The sequence below is a fragment of the Salvelinus namaycush genome, chromosome 33 (assembly GCF_016432855.1).
Source record: "Salvelinus namaycush isolate Seneca chromosome 33, SaNama_1.0, whole genome shotgun sequence".
NCBI classification, from domain to species: domain Eukaryota; kingdom Metazoa; phylum Chordata; class Actinopteri; order Salmoniformes; family Salmonidae; genus Salvelinus; species Salvelinus namaycush.
The window spans coordinates 16,158,152-16,183,198 of NC_052339.1; the positions used below are offsets into that span (position 1 = coordinate 16,158,152).

The 25,047-nt window shown below is 41.2% G+C and overlaps 1 protein-coding gene across 3 annotated transcripts in view; it reads left to right on the forward strand.

Moving 5' to 3' along the window:
- LOC120028105 (dihydropyrimidine dehydrogenase [NADP(+)]-like) overlaps window positions 1-25,047 on the forward strand; it is a 220,615-nt gene that overhangs the window by 59,687 nt on the left and 135,881 nt on the right. For all 3 annotated transcript variants that reach the window (XM_038973280.1, XM_038973281.1, XM_038973279.1), the window contains exons 4-8: window positions 8,030-8,117; window positions 13,072-13,233; window positions 21,573-21,769; window positions 22,913-22,994; window positions 23,769-23,856. In XM_038973280.1, coding sequence (XP_038829208.1) covers window positions 8,030-8,117; window positions 13,072-13,233; window positions 21,573-21,769; window positions 22,913-22,994; window positions 23,769-23,856 — 617 coding nt within the window. The remainder of the gene's footprint in view (window positions 1-8,029; window positions 8,118-13,071; window positions 13,234-21,572; window positions 21,770-22,912; window positions 22,995-23,768; window positions 23,857-25,047) is intronic.

A 25,047-nucleotide genomic window follows, 5' to 3' on the forward strand; every position in this document is an offset into this window, starting at 1 on the left:
ACAGGATTTAGTCAGGTCTATCATGACCTGACCATGCTCTGACCATGCGCGTTCACATGAGAGGGAGCTCTGTTCCATCGCACATCTGAAGTCAATGTAATTCTCCGGTTGGAACGTTACTGAAGATTTATGTTAAAAACATTCTAAAGATTGATTCAATACATCATTTGACATGTTTCTACTGACTGTTACGGAACTTTTTGACATTTCGTCTGCTTTTAGTGAACGCGCTTCCTGACTTTGGATTTGTTTACCAAACACGCTAACAAAAATAGCTATTTGGACATAAATGATGGACATTACCCAACAAAACAAAAATTTCTTGTGGGAGTCCTGGGAGTGCATTCCGACGAAGACCAGCAAAAGTAAGTGAAGATTTATAATGCTTTTTATGAGTTTTGTTGACTGCACAATTTGGTGGGTAACTGTATGGCTTCCTTTTGTGGCTGAACGCTGTTCTCAGATTATTGAATATTGTTCTTTTGCCCTAAAGCTTTTTGAAATCTGACACAGCGGTTGCATTAAGAACAAGTGTATCTTTAATTCTATGTAAAACATGTATCTTTCATCAAAGTTTATGATGAGTATTTATGTTATTTGACGTGGCTCTCTGCAATTTCTCCGGATATTTTGGAGGAATTTCTGAACATGGCGCCAATGTAAACTGAGGTTTTTGGATATAAATATGAACTTTATTGAACAAAACATATATGTATTGTGTAACATGAAGTCCTATGAGTGTCATTTGATGAAGATCATCAAAGGTTAGTGATTCATTTTATCTCTATTTCTGCTTTTTGTGACTCCTGTCTTTGGATGGAAAAATGACAGTTTTTCTGTGATTTTGCGGTGACCTAACATAATCGTTTGTGGTGCTTTCGCTGTAAAGCCTATTTGAAATCGGATACTTTGGTGGGATTAACAACAAGATTACCTTTAAAATGGAATGAGATACATGTATGTTTGAGGAATTTTAATTATGAGATTTCTGTTGTTTGAATTTGGCGCCCTGCACTTTCACTGGCTGTTGTCTTTTCATCCCGTTAACGGGATTGCAGCTATAATAAGTTTTTAAAGAGTATGTGTATAAATATATATATTTTTTGAAAACGTACAATTTTCTTCATGCTGTGCTCCACTGCCATGCCATGGTTCTGTCCTACGCACAGGGCACTATCATCACTAAGGAATCACAATCATCCACAGGAGGCTGCTGAGGGGAGGACGGCTCATAATAATGTCTGGAACGTTGCGAATTTAATGGCGTCAAACACATGGAAACTATGTACGATGTATTTGATATCATTCCACTGATTCCACTCCAGCCATTATCAGAAGCTCGTCCTCCCCAATAATGTGCCATTAACCTCCTGTGCTATAATCACTAAGGAATTATCATGGTCCACACACATCCACACAGTTGTGAAGAGGGCACATCTGCACCTCTTCCCCATCAGGAGGCTGAAAAGATTTTGCATGGGCCCTCAGATCCTCAAAATGTTCTACATTGTTCTATTGACTGGCTGCATCATCACTTGGTACAGCAACTGCAAGGCATCCGACCACAAGGCGCTACAGAGGGTGGTGAGTACGGCCCAGTACATCACTAGGGCCGAACTCCCTGCCATGCTGGACCACTACGCCAGGCGGAGTCAGAGGAAGGCCCAAAAAATTGTCAAAGACTCCAGCCACCCAAGCAATATCAGTGCACCAAGTCTGGAACCAACAGGACCCTCAACAGCTTCTATCCCCAAGCCATAAGACTGCGAAACAAGACTGCTAAATAGCTAATTAAATGGCTACATGGACTACCTGCATTTACCCATTTTTGCACTAACTCTCTTGCACTGCCTTTATGCACACACACTGAACCAATGTTCCCTCAATTTTTGGGGGGCACTGAGCAAATTTGGGGTCTTTTGAGTGGAAATTTTGTGAGAATTTTGTACGACTTCCGGCGCATGTTTACAATCAACACTGAGGCTGTACCCTTACAGTTTTAGACAGTAGCCAATAGTCTATTTGATCATAATGTAGGCCTACCAACAAAACCAAAGGAGCGAATCCCAGAACATTTTCACATGGAAATAGCTTTTGATTTCTATAGTATAGCCTACAGTAGCCTATATGTGGTGTTCAATGCAGGCCTATTGCATGAAACTTTGAAAAACGTTTTTACATTATGAAGGGTTTGACATGAATTCATGATTTTTTTACTTGGTCTGTAACACCATGGGTAAAATAGGTGACTGTACATTGCATTGTGTTGTATGATGCAATAAATCACTTTACAAAATAAAAGTTATTATTATTACCATACAGAGAATTAGACAATGTAGGCTAATCCTCTGCCTATTTGTTTATTTGCATATTCAAGCCTGTCTCAAAATACAACACTCTCCCTTTAATTAAGACTAAAGCTTTTTACCTGACTGGCTTTTCAGACATCTTGAAATATAGTCTACAGGTGTTGTGCTCTTGTAGGAAGCAGAGATTCCACATTGCTGACCTATACTTATCTATAACTGGGCTAATAACTCGCTAACTAGCAAAGAATATCAACAAATGTGCACATGCTCGGCTTTGCGCTCTGATCTGATCTGGAAGGGGAAAAAACGCGTTCACTCGCGGGTGATTGAAATACCGCTCGTGGGCTACCCTTGGAAATATTGCGCTGTGGCTCTGGCTTTGCCTACAACAAAATCACAGACTCAATCTTGCAAAGTTAGATTTGTTTTGGTTTGTTGCATTGAAAAAGGGTTTATTTAATGTTGATTTGATCACAGGAAAAACGTTGAATAATATAGTGCAAACTAATTGGGCGAACTCAGTGAAGTTCAATCTCTTGCATTTCTGTGCAGTCCTGGAGTAGGTGCGCGCAGTTTAGAGGGAACATTACGCTGGACTCTACCCACACACTCACACATACTTACACTGACATCACAACACACACATACACACCCACTAAATACGCCCACACACATAGCACACATGCATACTGATTACACACACACACACACACACACATTCACACTCACCACATACACTGCTGCTACTGTCTATCTATCCTGTTGACTAGTCCCTTTACCCCTACCTATACAGTATGTACATAGCTACCTCAATTACCTCCATGCTACTGTTACTTGTTTTTCATTTTTCACTGTGTATTTTTTCCTCATGTCACTATTTCTATTTAATTTGACTTATTTTTATCTTAAACTCTGCATTGTTGGAAAGGACCTGTAAGTAAGCATTTCACTGTTAGTCTACACCTGTTGTTTACAAAGCATGTGACAAATACAATTTCATTCCTACTGTCTCTCCCTGCCTGTGATCTGACCTAGGGTCCGGAGTCAGTAGCCTGCCCACTGTGTTCAGTGGCTGTAGCTCACATAAAGCTGATCAGGTGTCAGGGCTATTGGGGTAATTGTGGGATTATTACTGACCACATAGTCTGTGTAGTGTGGAGCTCACATCATCAAATCACTTACTGCTCTCTGCTGTCCTCTGCAGTTGGCAACTATTATCATCATTGGAGTCTAAATGATATTAAGAGTATTTTCCTTCACATCATGAGGAAAGACATGTGTCGAAGATAGTGTGTTGGTGAAGTCAGTGAGAGAAGCAAGATTTGACATATTTGATTTTGTTGAATGGTGACTTGCTTGATGATTGTGTGACTTGGTTGATTTAGTGTTTCTGTTTTATTCTCACAAACACAAAGCATTACTGGGGTGGCAGGTAGCCTAGCGGTTATAGCGTTGGGCCAATAACCGAAAGGTTGCTAGATCAAATCCCTGAGATGTCAAGGTAAAAATCTGTCGTTCTGCCCCTGAACAAGGCAGTTAACCCACTGTTCCTAGGCTGTCATTGTAAATAAGAATTTGTTCTTAACTGACTTGCCTAGTTAAAAAAAAAATCAAAAAATTATTATTGTGTTTAATTTGGATAATGAATGTACTTTTTAAATTGTTGATTTTAATTGTTGATTTGAATATTAACTATTTTTCTCATTCCCCCACCACCACTCTCCCACCCCCGATAAAAAGCTAGACATTTAATTGCATGAACACTTTGACAGTTAAAGCAATTAAGGTGACAGGTGAGTGTGTTAAAAGCAGGATGTTCATTATAACCCCATACCTGTCTGTCCTGACAGCTCCTTAAATGCCTGCTGCTCCCACCCCTACCACGGCTCCACCGTGGCTCCTTTCATTTAATTTAACTCCCAGTTTCCACCATTTAGGGGGGGAAATGTGTCAATGGAACCCACGTCGGTCTGCCATTCTGTGTCAGGAAGTGCAAACAATGCCCTAAGCTTCCCAGTTCTTTGCATTCAGGTCAGCGGAATATGACTGCTGTTTCTTTCACTGAACGATTAATGGGGTTGAATTGTAGATATCCTGGTGAATTACATTACCTTGAAAACACAAGGTTTTCCACGTGATCTGTTTGCACACGTGTCTGTTGTTTATTTTGATTGGGCGATGTTTGTAGATTTGGGAAAACGTCAGTTGTTTAGCGATATAATGATAGTTATTGCTGACTAATAATAGGAAGGACGAATGTAATTTTTTTTTAACATGATGGCATAATTCTCCCCTTCTCACTCCCTCTCTTCTCTCTCTCCATTCACCACATTTCCTGCCACTCTTGATGGAGGTGACAGAACAGAAGTGGGGGGTGAAGAGCAGGCCTACATTCCTCCCTCCCTCCCTGTGTTATGCATTGTGGGGGTATTGTGTACAGCTGTTGTATATCCCCTGGCTGATCTGAGGCAGACCTCAGCAGGACAGCATTGACAGCTGTGACGGCTCGGCTGGTAACCGCTGGTACCCTGTGTGCGTGGCGTAACCTCACCTCACCTGGGTCTGGTTCTGATATGTGCTGAGAGAGAGACAGAGAGAGAGAGAATATGGGCTGCAGGTCTAGTTTCCTTGTGTCCAGAGCCAGTCATAACTACAGCAGCTAATAACAATAATTATGTACACAGCATATGTTAATATCTACTATACTAATGTTATACTGATACTTGTACTGAACTGTAAAGAAGGCAGTGTTACTATAACTGCTGTCCATGGTGCTGATAGTGTGGCCATGAATATGGTTATGAGCCTCCGATTATCTTGTGTTTTTTCAAATGGTTTTATCGAGTACTTTAAACCATGGTTTTCTAAGGATATAGACAGTGCCTACAGGCAGTTGCAATGTGTCAGATTTCACATAATATTACCAGGAGCTGCAGTTCGGTTCTGTGTAGTCTGTCAAAGGCTTCTATTGTCCACCTAATTGTCAGTTGACATTTCTCTACCTGATTGTTATAGACATCAAATCAGTGGTGTGATAAGACTGGAAGGTATTATTTTCCGTATTACCTCCTCATCATGAATATGAATGCAAACGACTAATTTCACAAAGATAACGGTGAACAGCTCTGTGTGTAGTGACAAAATAATTCTTTGAGGGAAAAGCAATCATTTAAATTGCAAACCCCTTAGAGGTGTGTGGGGCTTTATTGAATTGCACATTTCTGTTGCTAGCTAATAATAATAGAAACAATGAATTAGGAGATTAGCTACCTGGCGCATATTGACGATTCATAATGTGCAGGAATCCACTCATCATACAGAGCATTCAAAGCACTGATTATTAGGAGAAGAACAAGGAAAGAAACAACACAAAGCTAATCAGCCCACGTTTTAAGAGGGGGGGCGAGTGAGAGGGAGAGATGGGTCTATGTTGTATTAAAACTGTGTAGTGACTGTGTTCTAGAGAGTGTAACGCAGGTGCTGCCTGCTGTACCTCCTAGATAGAGGAGAGAGAAAAAGTCCTCCTTAGAGAAGCTGTGTGGTGTGTAGCTCTGTGTGCCCCCGTGTATTGCTGTGACCTAGAGCGATTCTTGAACAAATAAGATTGCCTTTGTGTGTGCATTATTTTCTGTTGACATTTGCTAAGCGCTAGCCAGGGCTGCTGCTGGCCGGGGGAGATAGATAGAGGAGGGTCTATAATGTGTCTGTATCGGCCCAGGCTCTTTAATGTTAGAGAGAGAGAGAGAGAGAGAGGGGAACTTTTTCTTCACACCAACAATAATCTTTCGGAGAGGCGAGACCGTGTACTGAAGGTGCCCTCCCTCCCACAGATTTTCATTTATGTATCTGTTAGATCTCATCTTTATTAATGCCTCGATGCAATTTCACCTGGAGTGAAAACACAAAAGCTATAATGTATATTTTTACAGGAAATGTATGCTATATTAATATTTGAGAGGGTTGCACATTCAAATAGGTCAGAAATGTGAGTATTATTTATTCTGCATTGTTTTGACGTGTGTGTGTATGTTTGTCGATGCCAAACCCACCACTGGTGTGCGTGACCAAAGATTTCTATTTTCATGTCATCTGACCATAGCACCGCCTGGAGTTTGATAAACGCCATTGGCACTTGGTTTGGAACCCGTGCTATCAAAATAGAGCTCTTTGGCCACGCAGACCAGGGGTGGGTTTGGTGTTGAAAAACAGAAGCATATTCATGAAAGTACCTAATTATGGTGGTGGATCTTTTTTTGTTATGGGGCTATTTTGCTTCCACTGGTCTTGGGGCCCTTGTCAAGGTCAATGGCATCATGAACATTACCAAGTACCAGAACATTTTATCCAAAAACCTGGTTACCGCTGCCAGGAGAATGGCACTTGGCTGCAAGTGGCTCTTCCAGCAAGACAATAACCCCAAGATCCACAAAGAAATTGTTAATTGTCCACAAAATCTACATCTGGACTTGAACCCCATTTGAAAACATGGTTTGAATTGAATCTGTATGGAGGAATGGTCAAAGATCCCTCACAATGTGTTATTCAATCTCCTAAAATATAGAAAAAGGCTCAGTGTCGTTATCCTCGCAAGGGTAAGGTTCTTGAGTATTGAAAACAGGGGTGGCAATCATTTTTACCCCTATCTTTTCTCATTGAATTTTTTAACTTGTCAAACACAATCTCTTTCTCTGAGTAATTGTATTGGTATGAATTAACACAATTCACACACAAAAATGCATACAATACAGCTCAGTATTTGTATTATTTATTTTATACGGTCTTTTTTGCTCATCTTTATCAAGGGTGCCAATAATTATGGACCCCACTGTATATATTTTTGTGTGGATGCGTGCCTCTGTGTATGTGTGTGTGTGGCTCTTCCTCTCTCCGAGATCCCTCAGTAGCCCGTCCTCCAGTATTAATCATTGACCTTCAGATTACAACATGATTCAAGCTAATTTCTCCAGAGCCTTTCAGCTCTTTGCATTTCGTGTATGTATGTCCTTCCCTCTGCCCCATTCATTGTGCTCCGTCTCCAGTTATTCTTTGAGCTGAGATACACTGCTGCAATATCCATTATGCTATGGGCTAAAGCATAATTTATTGTCAAATGAAAAAAATGGGTCAACAGTGATGTCAGCTGATGATCAACCACCCAGGTTTAATAAAACATCTTGCTGTGGTGTGAGTGTATGTGTGCATTGCATGTGTGTGTGCACGTTGCGAGTGTGCATGCATGCGTGTGTGTGTGTTCAGGGCCGTGGCGGCCGTCTACCTGGCTACAGCCCCTCTATAATTGCCCTGCTGTCAGGGTGATAAGTGGTATTAATGGCGGACTGGTGCACTCTGCTCTGCACTGAGCTCAGGGAATTGCAAGTTGGGATTATTATAGGTGTCTAGCTGGAGTGGAGAGGGGGGGGGGGTCTGTCTCCTCTCTCTCTCTGTTCTTCATCTCACTCTTTTTTCTCTTTTCTGATTTTCTTTTTTCTCTTTCTCCCATTCTTCTTTCTAATTTTTTTCTTTTATATCTTTCTCTCACTGTTATTATTATTATATAGTTTCAACCACTCTGTTTTCAACCTCTCTCTCTCTCTCTCTCTCTCTTTCTTTCTCACTGTCTCCCTGCCTAATTATCTTGAGAAAAAAATGGAAGACTTCTTTCATTACTCACACATTTAACAGCTCACTAACATCAACTTTTTTCTCATCCTGTTTTGTAGGTGCCTGAAATGTGCAGATGCCCCATGTCAGAAAAGTTGCCCTACCAACCTGGACATCAAGTCATTCATTACCAGTATTGCCAACAAGGTAAAAGTTAGCTTCCTTTCAATTCTAAATGACACAAATTATTAATATGAAAGCTTTGATATGCCAAATTGTTAATCAATTTATTAGTGTCTTATCATTACTATTTTTACTAAAACATCTGTAATATCACTTAGAAAATCTAAATATAACGCAAAAGACTGTGATTGGTATTTGATTGGTTGAGATATGGGCTTGGGATAATCGATCCCCGAGCCCAGTAACAGCCAGCTGTATTCAGAGAGAGAGAGAGCCCCAGACCTGAGCTCAGAGAGGAACAGCTCTAATTGATGTCTTCTGCCAGGGTAAAAGCAGTACATGGTATAAATATAGCCATATATGTTGCCTCCATCCATATGATCAAGGCCAGGCACACAGCCTCACACTGGCATGCCGAATTGCTATTTAATGATGCTCTGTAAACAAACCTGCATAATATATGCTGTGTCTGATAAGAATAGTTGTTTACAGTGAAGTTATAGGACGTTGTGAATGGGATAAACCTTATAAAACAGATCAAATCAGTAATTTCAGTGTCCTTGTAGATGAAAGTGGTGAAATAAACAGTTAGGCTACCTCAGTGTTGTTATAGAGGGAAACACATATGAAAGGGTTTTTAATCTAGGACTCCTCCTGTCATTTCATTATCTAATGTATACCTTAGACAAGCTAATATTATATGTGTGGGCAACATTATTTGCATGGCATAATAGGTGCATACTACTATTTTTACATTTCTGTTATTGTTTCTTGTTGGAAAACCCAAACGACCGGAGGGATTTGAACCAATATCGTCTCCTTGCCAATAGCTACTTTTTCTTCTATGACTGTTAATTTTCAATGGTAGGGAACTTTATAGGGAAATTGAGGCTTTTACATTTGACTTAAGCAGGAAACTCATTATCATTCAGATATGGAATATTTTTATTGATATAATATTTGACAAATAAAGGTGATTATTAGGTTTACACAGAGCAGGAAGCTTAAATCTTGAATATTTACTGCAATACAACAGTGTCCTCGATTTTGATTGGCTCCACATTTCCCTAATAAAATAACTTCATAATGGAGTTATGCTCTCTTTAATGAAATGTATTGTAGGGTTTCCTATATTATCCTTGCCAGTGAAAATTAAATAAATGATATAGTGTTATAGAACTGTTAGGAATTCTATCAAGTCTGTTGCCATTCTAAATGAGAATTATTCTGTTATTTAGTTTTTAAAATACTATTATTCTTCAGTTTCTATATAACCTACAATATACAGTACCAGTCAAAGGTTTGGACACACCTACTCATTCAAGGGTTTTTATTTATTTTTACTATTACTTTCTACAATGTAGAATAATAGTGAAGATATCAAAACTATTAAAAAACACATATGGAATCATGTAGTCACCAAAAAAAGTGTTAAACAAGTCAAAATATATTTTAGATTTGAGATTTTTCAAAGTAGCCACCCTTTGCCTTGATGACAGCTTTGCACACTCTTGGCATTCTCTCAACTAGCTTCACCTGGAATGCTTTTTTAACAGTCTTGAAGTAGTTCCCCCATATGCTGAGCACTTGTTGGCTGCTTTTCCATCACTCTACGGTCCAACTCATCCCAAACCATCTCAATTGGGTTGAGGACAGGTGACTATAGTGGCCAGGTAATCTGACACAGCACTCCATCACTCTCCTTCTTGGTCAAATAGCCCTTACACAGCCTGGAGGTGTGTTGGGTCATTGTCTTGAAAAGCAAATGATAGTCCCACTAAGTGCAAACCAGATGGGATGGTGTATCGCTGCAGAATGCTGTGGTAGCCATGCTGGTTAAGTGTCTACTTACCACCACAAACCGATGATGGAGCTAAGATTGCACTCAACGAGCTGTATAAAGCCATAAGCAAACAAGAAAATGCTAATCTAGAAGCGGCGCTCCTAGTGGCCGGGGACTTTAATGCATGCAAACTTAAATCCGTTTTACTCCATTAAAACTCTAGACCACCTTTACTCCACACACAGAGACGCTCCCGAGTGGTGCAGCGGTCTAAGGCACTGCATTTCAGTGCAAGAGGCGTCACTACAGTCCCTGGTTCGAATCCAGGCTGAATCACATCTGGCCGTGATTGGGAGTCCCATAGGGCGGCGCACAATTGGCCCAGCATCGTCCGGGTTTGGCTGGGGTAGGCCGTCATTGTAAATAAGAATTTGTTCTTTATTGACTTGTCTAGTTAAATAAAGGTTAAAATTAAAATTAAAATACAAGGCTCTCCCTAACCCTCGATTTGGCAAATCTGACCATAATTCTATCCTCCTGATTCCTGCTTACAAGCAGAAACTAAAGCAGAAATTACCAGTGACTCGCTCAAAATGGAAGTGCTCAGATGACGCGGATGCTTCGCTACAGGACTGTTTTGCTTGCGCAGACCAGAATAATAGTTCCGGGATTCATCCAATGACATTGAGGAGTATACCACCTCAGTCACCAACTTTATCAATAAGTGCATCGACGATGTGGTCTCCACAGTGACCGTACATACATATCCCAACCAAAAGCCATGGATTACAGGCAACGTCCGCACCGAGCTAAAGGCTAGAGCGGGACACTAATCTGGACTCTTATACAAACCATCAAACAAACAAAGCGTCAATACAGGATTAAGATTGAATTGTACTACACTGGCTCTGACGCTCATCGGATGTGGCAAGGCTTGCAAACTATTACGGACTAGAAAGGGAAAAACCCAGCCGCGAGCTGCCCAGTGACGCGAGCCTACCAGACGACCTAAATGCCTTTTTATGCTCGCTTCTAGGCAAGCAAAACTGAAGCATGCATGAGAGCACCAGCTGTTCCGAACGACTGTGTGATAACACTCTCGGTAGCCGATGTGAGCAAGACCTTTAACTTCTCTGGCATATGTGGTACGCTAACGTCCCACTTGGCCAAAAGCCAGAAAAAAATGCAGTGCGCCAAATTCAAATATATTACTATGAAAATAAATCTTTCATGAAATCACACATGAAAGACACCAAATTAAAGCTACACATGTTGTGAATCCAGCCAACATGTCTGATTTCAAAAAAGATTTACTGCGAAAGCACACAAAACGATTATGTAGGTCAGTACATAGCCACAGAAAAACACAGCCATTTTCCCAGCCAAAGATAGGAGTCACAAAAAGCAGAAATAGAGATAAAATTAATCACTAACCTTTGATGATCTTCATCAGATGACACTCATAGGACTTCATGTTACACAATACATGTATGGTTTGTTCGGTAAAGTTCATATTTATATCCAAAAATTTGAGTTTAGGCGGGACGCTACTGTCTCACTTGGCAAAAAGCCAGAGAAAATGCAGAGCGCCAAATTCTAATTAATTACTATAAAAATTACTATAAAAGTCAAACTTTCATTAAATCACACATGAAAGATACCAAATTAAAGCTACACTGGTTGTGAATCCAGCCAACATGTCAGAATTCAAATAGGCTTTTCGGCGAAAGCAAATGATGCTATTATCTGAGTTAGCACCATTGTAAACAAAGAGAGATACGCATATTTCAACCCTGCAGGCACGACACAAAACACAGAAATAAAAATATAATTCATGCCTTACCTTTGACGAGCTTCTGTTGTTGGCACTCCAATATGTCCCATAAACATCACAAATGGTCCTTTTTGTTCGATTAATTCCGTCGATATATATCCAAAATGTCCATTTATTTGGTGCGTTGGAACCGGTGTTTTTCAGGATCAAACTCGTGAAACATGACTACAAAATATCTCAAAAGTTACCGGTAAACTTTGGCAAAACATTTCAAACTACTTTTGTAATACAACTTTAGGTATTTTTTAACGTAAATAATCGATACAATTGAAGACGGGATGATCTTTGTTCAATACAGGATTAAAACAATCTGTAGCATGCTTTCTGGTCATGCGCCTCTAACTAACAGGACACTTCAAGTGACCCTGATTCAAAATGGCTGTACTTCTTCATTCCACAAAGGAAAAACCCTCAACTAATTTCTGAAGACTGTTGACATCCAGTGGAAGCGGTAGGAACTGCAACAAGGTCAATTAGAAATCTGGTGTCCCAATGAAAATCCATTGAAAAGAGAGTGACCACTCACAGACATGATTCAAACAGTTTTAGAAACTTCAGAGTGTTTTCTATCCAAATCTACTAACAATATGCATATCTTATCTTCTGGGGATGAGTAGCTGGAAGTTGAATTTGGGTATGCTTTTCATCCAAACGTGAAAATGCTGCCCCCTATCCTAGAGAAGTTAAGGGCTTGTAAGTAAGCATTTAACAGTAAGGTCTACACCTGTTATATTCGGCGCATGTGACAAATAAAATTGTATTTTATTTGAGAGTTGTACTGGTGTGTATTCTCTGAAAGTAAGGCAAATCCAATGAAGTCTTTATTTCAATCCAGGTTTCTCTGGAGATGGAATATTAAGTTATTTATATCACCAGAGGGGTAGAGGGTGGACCTGAATCAGTGATTTTGACCAGATAGACAGATCACCTGCAGAGATAGAGCACCTTATGTATTTGCCTATGGTCATAACTGTTTATAACTATAATCAAAATGACCTTAGATATATGCTTAGATCCAGTCAAAACAGTTTGTAAAAGTCTGTCAGTACTATGAATACTTGGTAGAACTGTAATACAAAAACCAGATACCCTCTGAAAGTACACACAGTTGCTGTAGTGGTTTGTGTTATCCCCCTAAATTATTATACGGAAAGTGTTATATAAATACCAAAATTACTATAATATTATCCAATATTCTATATGTGCCACTTGTTTTTACATTTTGGGTACTATACCATTGGTTTGACGTGACAGAGGATTCGGTCAAGATTTTTGAAGCAGTTATTATCACATAAATATGACAAAATTGAAATTTCCTTCCAAATCCTGAAAACTGCCTGTGTGTTCTGTGTGTGTTCCAGAACTACTATGGGGCGGCGAAGTCGATCTTGTCAGACAACCCCCTAGGCCTGACTTGTGGCATGGTGTGCCCGACCTCTGACCTCTGTGTGGGGGGCTGTAACCTCTACGCCTCTGAGGAAGGACCAATCAACATCGGAGGGCTGCAGCAGTTCGCCACTGAGGTATGGGTGTTGTAGTCCTCTTCAACCAGTTCTGTAGTCCTAATCAGACTCACTTGGACACATGACTTGAGCTGCTTGATTCACCTCGATACACACTGACAGGTATTCTGGACATTCATTTGCATCACATTATGAGATACGAATGCGTTATATGTTAGAAATGAGGCATACATAACAAATTTTTTTCACTTATGTGAAAGGATATACTTTTTCGCATCGTTTTAATTGGTCAATGTCTTTGCCAGAATGAAACGAGGTTGAGCTCAAGCCACCCCCTCACACACATCCAGTTTGAGAAGTCTGACAAGCTCCTACCTGTACAGTCAGTAGTGATGGTGTTTTGATACATTTTAGAAGGAGTGTAGAGGATAAGGAGTGTACACTATATGTAGACACATCAGGTGGATGGATAGGCTGTTGGGCTGCAGGACTGTGTTAGGGCGAAGCCATTGAGTAGGTGTATTTCTGACTGGGTATCAAAACCAGCCAGCTGTTGGTAGTTAGCAGTGAGTACCTTTAACAATGTGATTGTTACAGATACCACGGTCTGGTTATAATTGATGTTTTAACATTTCCGCTGTAACGTTGTATGTACGTTTACATCTATTCCACATGTAAATGTGTACATAGAATATATACAGCAACTGCATTATTTTACCACATGTTGCAACATTGTTATACCTCTATGCAGTCTTAGGCATGTCTTTTTAGGTTTTTAACATACACATTATCCTGGACCTTCAGAACGGCTCAAGCAATTACCATATATTTTCTTACTCACTACTGCACTGTTAACCACTGATATTGTATTTGTATACGTCATTACGTTAACCTGCTGCTTCTCTGCACTCTACTGTACTACACTGCTCTTTACTCTGTACTCTACTGTACTACACTGCTCTTTACTCTGCACTCTACTGTACTACACTGCTCTTTACTCTGCACTCTACTGTACTACACTGCTCTTTACTCTGTACTCTACTGTACTACACTGCTCTTTACTCTGCACTCTACTGTACTACCCTGCTCTTTACTCTGTACTCTACTGTACTACACTGCTCTTTACTCTGCACTCTACTGTACTACACTGCTCTTTACTCTGTACTCAACTGTACTACACTGCTTTTTACTCTGCACTCTACTGTACTACACTGCTCTTTACTCTGTACTCAACTGTACTACACTGCTTTTTACTCTGCACTCTACTGTACTACACTGCTCTTTACTCTGCACTCTACTGTACTACACTGCTCTTTACTCTGCACTCTACTGTACTACCCTGCTCTTTACTCTGCACTCTACTGTACTACACTGCTCTTTACTCTGCACTCTACTGTACTACACTGCTCTTTACTCTGCACTCTACTGTACTACACTGCTCTTTACTCTGTACTCTACTGTACTACACTGCTCTTTACTCTGTACTCTACTGTACTACACTGCTCTTTACTCTGCACTCTACTGTACTACACTGCTCTTTACTCTGCACTCTACTGTACTACACTGCTCTTTACTCTGCACTCTACTGTACTACACTGCTCTTTACTCTGCACTCTACTGTACTACACTGCTCTTTACTCTGCACTCTACTGTACTACACTGCTCTTTACTCTGCACTCTACTGTACTACACTGCTCTTTACTCTGCACTCTACTGTACTACACTGCTCTTTACTCTGTACTCTACTGTACTACACTACTCTGCACTCTACTGTACTACACTGCTCTTTACTCTGTACTCTACTGTACTACACTGCTCTTTACTCTGTACTCTACTGTACTACACTGCTCTTTACTCTGTACTCTACTGTACTACCCTGCTCTTTACTCTGTACTCTACTGTACTACACTGCTCTTTACTCTGCACTCTACTGTACTACACTGTTCTTTACTCTGTACTCTACTGTACTACCCTGCTCTTTACTCTGCACTCTACTGTACTACCCTGCTCTTTACTCTGTACTATACTGTACTACCCTGCTCTTTACTCTGTACTCTACTGTACTACCCTGCTCTTTACTCTGTACTCTACTGTACTACACTGCTCTTTAATCTGTACTCTACTGTACTACACTGCTCTTTACTCTGCACTCTACTGTACTACACTGCTCTTTACTCTGCACTCTACTGTACTACACTGCTCATTACTCTGCACTCTACTGTACTACACTGCTCTTTACTCTGTACTCTACTGTACTACACTGCTCTTTACTCTGTACTCTACTGTACTACACTGCTCTTTACTCTGTACTCAACTGTACTACACTGCTCTTTACTCTGCACTCTACTGTACTACACTGCTCTTTACTCTGCACTCTACTGTACTACACTGCTCTTTACTCTGCACTCTACTGTACTACACTGCTCTTTACTCTGCACTCTACTGTACTACACTGCTCTTTACTCTGTACTCTACTGTACTACACTGCTCTTTACTCTGCACTCTACTGTACTACACTGCTCTTTACTCTGCACTCTACTGTACTACACTGCTCTTTACTCTGCACTCTACTGTACTACACTGCTCTTTACTCTGCACTCTACTGTACTACACTGCTCTTTACTCTGCACTCTAGTCTGTACAGCATTGTACTCTACTGTACTACACTGCTCTTTACTCTGTACTCTAGTCTGTACAGCATTGTACTCTACTGTACTACACTGCTCTTTACTCTGTACTCAACTGTACTACACTGCTTTTTACTCTGCACTCTACTGTACTACACTGCTCTTTACTCTGTACTCTACTGTACTACACTACTCTGCACTCTACTGTACTACACTGCTCTTTACTTTGTACTCTACTGTACTACACTGCTCTTTACTCTGTACTCTACTGTACTACACTGCTCTTTACTCTGTACTCTACTGTACTACACTGCTCTTTACTCTGTACTCTACTGTACTACACTGCTCTTTACTCTGCACTCTACTGTACTACACTGCTCTTTACTCTGCACTCTACTGTACTACACTGCTCTTTACTCTGCACTCTACTGTACTACACTGCTCTTTACTCTGCACTCTACTGTACTACACTGCTCTTTACTCTGCACTCTACTGTACTACACTGCTCTTTACTCTGCACTCTACTGTACTACACTGCTCATTACTCTGCACTCTACTGTACTACACTGCTCTTTACTCTGTACTCTAGTCTGTACAGCATTGTACTCTACTGTGCTGCTCAGTGCTGTGTTTCCCTTCATTGTACATTACATTATTCCGTCTCTACTAAGTCCCCATAACGGGTGAGGGAGTGGTGGGCTGCAGCATCAAGCTCAGTATTAATGGTGCCTCTCAACCCGTTGTTATGGCGTCAGTACAGCCCTCTGCCAATAAAGTCAAAATTCTCCCCTTGTTTATCATCCAAGCCTAACCTTCTGGTACGATAAACATCAGATTCACCATTTGGAACCGGCTGGTGGAAAGAGAGATGGGGGGGAGGAAATGGAAGTAAAAACCAGGGAGAAGACAACAGAACAGAGAATTATGCAAGATGTCAAAGTCAACACAGATGACCTAGTTATGACCCAGTGTAAAGCAGACATGAGGAATGGGAGAATCTTTCTTTCATGTCTAAAACATATAGGTTGCAGGAGTCAAGTCCAACTGAAATTCATTTTACTGTATGTTCTAAAGAAAAAGGACTAACAAAGAAGGGAAATGGAAGAAATACACAGTGCCAAGAAGTCCTTTAAAGGAATGCTGTACATATCTATTTTAGTGGTAAATAGATGTGAGGAGACGTGTTGATGTTCTTCATGTGCCATGACCGTTATCACTGATGACAGGAGTCTGTGTAAAGCTACATGTTTTTGAACTGCTATACGCTACATTTGTTTCATCATGTGTGCTCCTATCTTTTCCCCCTAATTCTTCCTCATGTTGAATAATGATTAGAACATCAAGTGTGTGTGTGTATTTGCGTGTGTGTGTGGGTGGGTGGGTGTGTGTGCGTGTGGGCCTGCATGTGTGTGATTACGTGTGTGTGTGTTCATGGTGTAGCTCCGAGATAATCAGGATATCTGTTCCCGTCATTGTCGTGGTGAGCTTTATTTAGTTCCATGGTAACAGCTAATTAAAGTGAAATGTCAGAGATAGTGTGTGGGCTTGAATTGCTGCCTTTGACCCACACATCATCTTGTAGGGCTGCCTGCTGCTAAGGATGCATTTCCTCTACAGTAACGAACTCTTTCATTCTGGAGAGAGTTCAACAAGACGAGTACATTCTGAGGAATGGATGTAAATGGTCTTACTTATTCTACGTACTGTAGATGGAAGGAATCTTACACTTCTACAAAATGACTGAAGGATCATTATTGGACGCATATCGACAAAATCCTACACTTTTACAAATTGAATGAATGGTTCTGCAGGTATATGAAAGGAAAATAATTGTGAGCATGTCACTTTACCTACGTCACCGTTATGTAACTGTAACCAACTGTACTGTAGATGTGCTCAGCCCAATTAAATTGTACTCTTCCGTAGTTCAAGGTAGAGTACGTTCATAGACAACACGGAGCTACTGAATGAAGCACGACATAACGGCATCACTTTGTATGAGAGGAAGTCAAGATGACAAAACACGTGCCTGTATACACCTTCAGCAGAATCTATTGTGACGTGGATGATTATCTTTGCATGTTAGTCTGTTAATTTCCCACTATTGCTTTAGAACAATGAGGCAAACACACATAACGAGAGGAAGGTTGGCACGTGGCATTGCCAGGGGTTGGATTCTTTAATCAGTGCGTTTATAATCCTCTCAGGTACTGTATATGCCATGCGTTTTACATCCTGTTCTTTAGCTACAGGAACGGAGTACAACAGTACAACAGAACAGTTCATTTCTAGCCATCTCGCACACCTTCCGCCTCCTGCCTTCTTCCTATCAAGACTAATCTAGTAACACATCTCAGAAAGCAAGAGAAGCTCATGGTAAAGTTTCATTACTTCCTAAAGGATAAAAGGCACAATTACAAAAGCCTTCCGTCCGCTCCCTTCTCTTCTCTCTCTCGCTGCCTGCCACATCTGCTGTGACTACTATACATCTCTATCATGTGGCAGCTCTCCTCTCTCCTTAAATGTGAAAGGTCAGGGCGGTTATCTAGCAGATAATTAGATAAGCTCAGGAAGAAGAGAAAGAGAAGGGGGCTATCTGGGCGATCGCTGCTCAGCTTCTATCAGCTCCATTCAGCCTGCGCTCCATGCTCCTAGCTCTAGTCCTCTCAACATTACTGATAAAGTCAAAGCCACCTTTCATTTAGGCTTTATTCTTCTCCTAATCTTATAGTGGATATAAGCGTATTAGTGTCTACCTAGAGTCTGGCACTGAGGTGTATAATATGGCCTGAATGACAGTGTTACTGTTAACTCTCAGTAGTTCAGACAGACCAGAGGGGAGTTGTCTTGTGAAAGCAGTATTGATGTGTTCAGTTTGTTATGATGATAAGCACTGGGCAGGGGAGAGTCATGTTTCATCCATTGAAGCTGGATGATGCTTTTGATTGATGCTTCTGTATGCGTGTGCTGTGTGCTTATTGTACCCAGTGCTACCCACACACATAAAATGTGAAGCAAAGCTAGCACCGCAGCAGTCGTAGTTCAATGTTCAATTAGTGTGTTCAATTAGTGTGTTCAATTAGTGTGTTCAATTAGTGTGTTCAATTAGTGTTCAATTAGAGTGTTCAATTAGAGTGTTCAATTAGAGTGTTCAATTAGTGTTCAATTAGTGTTCAATTAGAGTGTTCAATTTGTGTTCAATTAGAGTGTGAGAAGAATTAGAAAAACAGAGATGGGTGTTTTGAATAACAAGGCCTCGGAACTGCTCTTAAGCACTATTAAAAATGCATTGTCATGCAGCAATTTGGGCTTCACAGTTCATGAAACGCATGAATAACTAAATGAATATCACCTATAGCTCAGGCATTATATTGCAGTAACAATTTGAGGCTTCGTGTATTGATCTAGATCATCTTATTAAGGAGACAAAGTATCCCCACTCTCATTTCACCCCTAATTATGGATATGTTGCCGCTACAGCATTCACTTTCAACTGTTTGTGTTGCAGTAGTCTATATTTCTCTTGAAAATCATCAGTGAACATGGTGTGTTACAGAAGCTATCTGATTAATGTTGTTTTCTCTCCATATTATTCTAGTAGATGACTCTAGGGCTAGTTATTTAACAGCCAGTGTGGTGTAGTCCCATAGATAGCTTTTAGTTGGGCAGACCATGTTCTAATTTGATTGGAGTTTTGAACTGTTTTGTATGTGCAATCGAACACTTTGCCTGGTTTTAGCATGGCCAGGAGAAATGAACACGCCTGCCATACAGTCAGTCAGTCTAGACAGGCATTGGCAGGCGTTGCTAGTACTGGATGGGGATAAACCAAGCATGAATGAGTAGAACAAATGACACAGGATGAAAGGGTTTGTAACTGGTTGTGGTTCATTAATGATGACCTATAGTGCATTCGGAAAGTATTTAGCCCCCTTGACTTTTCCCACATTTTGTTACAGCCTTATTCTAAAATGTAATTACATTTTTTTTTCAATCGACACACAAACCCCATAATGACAAAGCAAAAGCCGTTTTTTAGATTTTAAATATTACATTTACATAAGTATTCAGACCCTTTACTCAGTACTTTGGTGAAGCATCTTTGGCAGAGATTACAGCCTCAAGTCTTTTTGGGTATGACGTTACAAGCTTGGCACACCTGAATTTGGGGAGTTTCTCCCGTACTTCTTGGCAGATCCACTCAAGCTCTGCCAAGTTGGATGGGGAGCATTGCTGCACAGCTATTTTCAAGTCTCTCTAGAGATGTTAGATCGGGTTCAAGTCCGTGCTCTGGCTGGGCCACTTAAGGACATTCAGAGACTTGTCCCAAAGCCACCTTCGCCCCAGTCTGAGGTCCTGAGTGCTCTGGAGCAGGTTTTCATCAAGGATCTCTCTGTACTTTGGTCCGTTCATCTTTCCCTTGATGCTGATTAGTCTCCTAGTGATGCCTTGATGCTGACTAGTCCATGCCAATGAAAAACATCCCCACAGCATGATGATGCCACCACCATGCTTCACCGTAGGGATGGTACCAGGCTTCTTCCAGACATGACGCTTGGCATTCAGGCCAAACAGTTCAATCTTGGTTTCATCAAATCATAATCAAATCCATTTATATTTGTCACATGCCACGAATACAACAGGTGTAGTAGACCTTACAGTGAAATGTTTACTTACAAGCCCTTAACCAACAATGCAGTTCAAGAAATAGAGTTAAGAAAATATTTACTAAGTAAACTAAAGTGGGAATTAAAAAAAATAAAATAATCTAAAAGTAACACAAGAAAATTACATAACAATAACGAGGCTATGTACAGGGGGTACCGGTACCGAGTTATCAGATCACTGAATCTTGTTTCTCATGGTCTGAGAGTCCTTTAGGTAACTTTTGGAAAACTCCAAGCTGGCTGTCATGTGCCTTTTACTGAGGAGTGGCTTCCGTCTGGCCACTCTACCATAAAGGCCTGATTAGTGGAGTGCTGCATTGATGGTTGTCCTTCTGGAAGGTTCTCCCATATCCACAGAGGAACTCTGGAGCTCTGTCAGAGTGACCATGAATTCTTGGTCACCTCTCTGACAAAGACCCTTCTCCCCTGATTGCTCAGTTTGGCTTGGAGGCCAGCTCCAGGAAGAGTCTTGGTGGTTCCAAACTTTTTCCATTTAAGAATGATGGAGGGCACAGTGTTCTTGGGGACCTTCAATGCTGCAGTTTTGGTACCCTTCCCCAGATCTGTGCCTCAACACAGTCATGTCTCAGAGCTCTACGGACAATTCATTTGACCTCATGGCTTGGTTTTTGCTCTGACATGCGGTGTCAACTGTGGGACCTTATATAGACAGGTATGTGCCTTTGCAAATCATGTCAATTGAATTTACCACAGGTGGACTCCAATCAAGTTGTAGAAACTTCTCAAGGATGATCAATGGAAACAGGATGCACCTGAGCTCAATTTACTGTCTCATAGCAAAGGGTCTGAATACTTATGTAAATAAGGTATTTATTGTTTTTTTTTCGTTCTAAATTTGCCACATTTCAAGAAACCTGTTTTCGCTTTGTCATTTTGGGGTATTCTGTGTAGATTGATGAGGAAAATAGTACATTTAATCAATTTTAGAGTAAGGTTGTAACGTCACAAAATGTGGAAAAAGTCGAGGGGTCTGAATACTTTCCGAATGCACTGTATATTCCACAAGGAATTGAATGGTCTAAGTAAGCAAGCAATCAAGCAAGTACGTTAACCAAACTCCCTCATGTGTCTGTTATCACCTCAGATCTTTAGTAAGATGGGCATTCCTCAAGTGAGGAACCCAGCTCTCCCTCCTCCAGACCAGATGCCTAACAGCTTCCACTCCAAGATCGCTCTGATTGGCTGTGGCCCGGCCAGCATCAGCTGTGCTTCCTTCCTGGCTCGCCTTGGCTACGATGACATCACCATATTCGAAAAACAGAAGTGGATCGGAGGACTGAGGTAAAACTTCCCAATCCCACCAGTGTTTGTTGTCACACCTTGGCCTCTTTTCAAGTTGACATTGTAACATGATTATTATTATTTTTTTCAATGGCTAGTAACATAACAAAATAACAAAAAATGTAATCCAATAATGCTCCCAAAGTGTTTAATAGGACTAGGACTTTGACCCCAACCTTGGTCTTCATAAGGACAAATTAGGAACTCAATATTAGGAACGTGTTCTTAATGTTTGGTATACTCAGTATATATTGTCACAGCAAAATAATCCTGCATCAACAGGATTTGAGTAAAAAGTAGGCGACGTGAAAAGTGCACTAATGTGTTGTTAGTATGGGTTTTCAGTGAATTTATGTAAATGACAATGCTCATCTTCAATTCCAATTCTCAGCAACAAAAGAGTGATCAAATTAAGATCCTACATTTGTATTCATTCGCTTCCTGGGCAGCAATTAGTCAATGGTGTAACTTAAAGCCAGATCTGTGGCTCCTTGTCAACGCTTGCGGATATGCATCTGTAATTCATCTAAATTCATGTCCTTTTGTGTGGGGCATTTACCACTAAAGGGCATTGTTGATCATGGGTCTGCTGGATCAATATAAAGAACATTGTATAAGGTCACAGCTGCTAATGAGAGTTTTGGTAATTGTGAATATTCATCTTTCAAATGCCTGAGTTTGGATTGGGTTACCAATTACCTACCCAGGCCTTTAGTACATTTGACATTTTAGTCATCCTAGGAGTCCTGCAAATGTCCACAGTGGGTTTCACGTACTTCGAGGGACAACAGGGAATAAAATTAATAATTTGAGGTTGGTTCAGGTAGAGGTTGGACATAGAAGCAGGATAATTTTGAGGCAGAGAAAGTAGAAAAAGTGAATACAAACCCAAATCATCAAATGAAAATAAGAAAGTTGGTGTTGCAACAGTATAGAGAATCCTCTTCGCTGTGTCTGTCTATTTTTTCTTCCTCACGCCTAACTTTTCATATTCCTCAGAGTCCTTTCTCTGTCATCCCTCTTCTTCATCCTCCTCCTCATCCTCCTCCTCCTTTTCATCCTGCTCCTGCTCCTCCTTCCCCTTCTCCATCTCCCAGTCACGTTCATTCTTCCTCTCTCTCTCTCTCTCTCTCTCTCTCGCAGCTCTACGGAGATCCCTCAGTTCAGGCTGCCATATGAGGTAGTGCACTTCGAGGTGGAGCTGATGATGGATTTGGGCATCAAGGTAATGAGTCCCCCACCTCCCCTCCCACTCTTTCTCCATCTCCCCCCTGTCCCCTCTCTCCATCTCTCCCTCCATCTCTCTCTCCCTCCATTCCCCTGTCCCCTTCCTCGTTTACATCAGAGGCTAGCGCAGGCGACAGGTCTGGGAGAAGATCAGCAGCCCAAATGTCAGGCGCATTAATAAAGAACAATTAAAAGCTGCATCAGGCCGGGCAGGCTCCAGGCTGCTGAGACCTTGTGTCTCCGGCACCGGCTGCAACTTGGGGCGATGCTCTAGCTTGTCTGTCTGTCTGTTGCTTGAATGCCACAGTGGTGAGAAAGGGCAATCGATAGTCCTTACCACGGCCAGCTAGCCAGCCACTGCAGACCAGACCAGACAGCACCTGCTCATGATTCATTTTAAACCAGGAAACAGATTTGGTTGCTGAAAAGAATGGAGGGAGTGGAGTGAGGGGAGTAGTTAGAGGTTTTTGCATGTCTGTGTTTTTTTCTGCTCTGTTCTGTTCTGTGAAAAGATAAATAGTAGAAGTGAAGAATTTAATCACATAAAGAGTGAATAGCGTCCCAAGTTAGGTCATTTTGATTATCGGTACAACTCATTAACAGAGATGCTCATCCAACCGGAGTGTTAAGCCAAGTGTTAGAACTTTGGGTTTTTGATCATCAAGCATTTTACGTACAACATTTATTATAATTATACAATAGATTATCCGTTGAAATGTTCTTAGAGCTGGTGCTCCCATTATAACTAATGAGTTGTGTTGTATTGTTTCAGGTGGTGTGTGAGAAAGCCCTGGGCCAGGACGGGATGACTCTGCTCTCTCTGAGAGATGAAGGTTACAAAGCTGTCTTTATCGGCATTGGTTGGTTATTCATTTATTCCTTTTCTTCCTGTCTTTTCCACCCTCTCTCTGTATACATGTACTCTCATACCAATAGGTTTGAGCAAATGTAAAGATCATGTGGGTTGTATTCATTGGCCACCAAATAGAAGAAAACTGACTGATGCATGGAGTGACTACATGAACTTGTCCAATAAGAATTGCTTATTTCTGTTTTCCGTCGCAAAACGTTTTGTGCTACCGGGTGCACTAATGAAGTCAACCGGGGGGAGAGCCTTTGGTACCACAGCAGTCAATTTCTGTAATAATGTGACACTCAGTGGCCCGTAGGGATCTGGTCATAAGTAGTGCACTATATAAGGAATAGGGTGCCATTTGGGATGCATCCTCTGTGAGCTGGCTGCTCTTTCAGAGGTCCTGCTTTAACCCGCCTCACAGCACAAGCCTCATTCACTTGTCATTTGTTATTTCTGTGTGCGATACTGTGTCCCAGCATGGTAAACTAACAGCGCCCGTTGTGAGGCCCGCTGGGGCGCCACCGAGCATGCCACGTGCCCCCGTCAAATATCTCTACCCAGAGTCCCCCCTGCTGGGTTATCCCAGAGCTCTGATTCGCTGACCCAGAATACTCTTTAGCGATACACCTCACCACTGGCACGGAAGGCTAACCTGATGTCAACCCTCACACGCGCACACAGACACACTCAAGCCCGCACACACGCCCTGACACGCACACATAAATGTGCGCACGTTCGCACACACACATTCCCTTGTCAGGGTCCGAGGGCTTTTTACAGTCTGTGCTCTCCCTCTTTTACCCACTCATATATCTGCAAATGAAATCCATCGTGACCCATGACCTGTAAAATCAATTGAATATCTGCTACAACCTTTCAAAATAGACGGTCTGGTCTCCTTTTGCTATTTCAGTCTCATTTGCTTGTCTAGTTACACCTTTCAGTGTCTAGCTGGTCCATTAGTTTATGGAATGTTGAAACAATTGGTGGAGGATTTACTTTCTTCTGTGGCTGTACGTCAGTTGAAGCAGTGTTTGAGAAAGACAGAGAGTTAACATTAAATGTTAACTCTCTCGGTCTTTCTCAAACACTTAATACCTCAATGAACCTGTTATCTTTCTGGCTGAGCTTCATTCAAATGCTCCCATTTCTCATTAGAATCAAAGAAGCACTCCGTTACATAGTGATGGCTTGC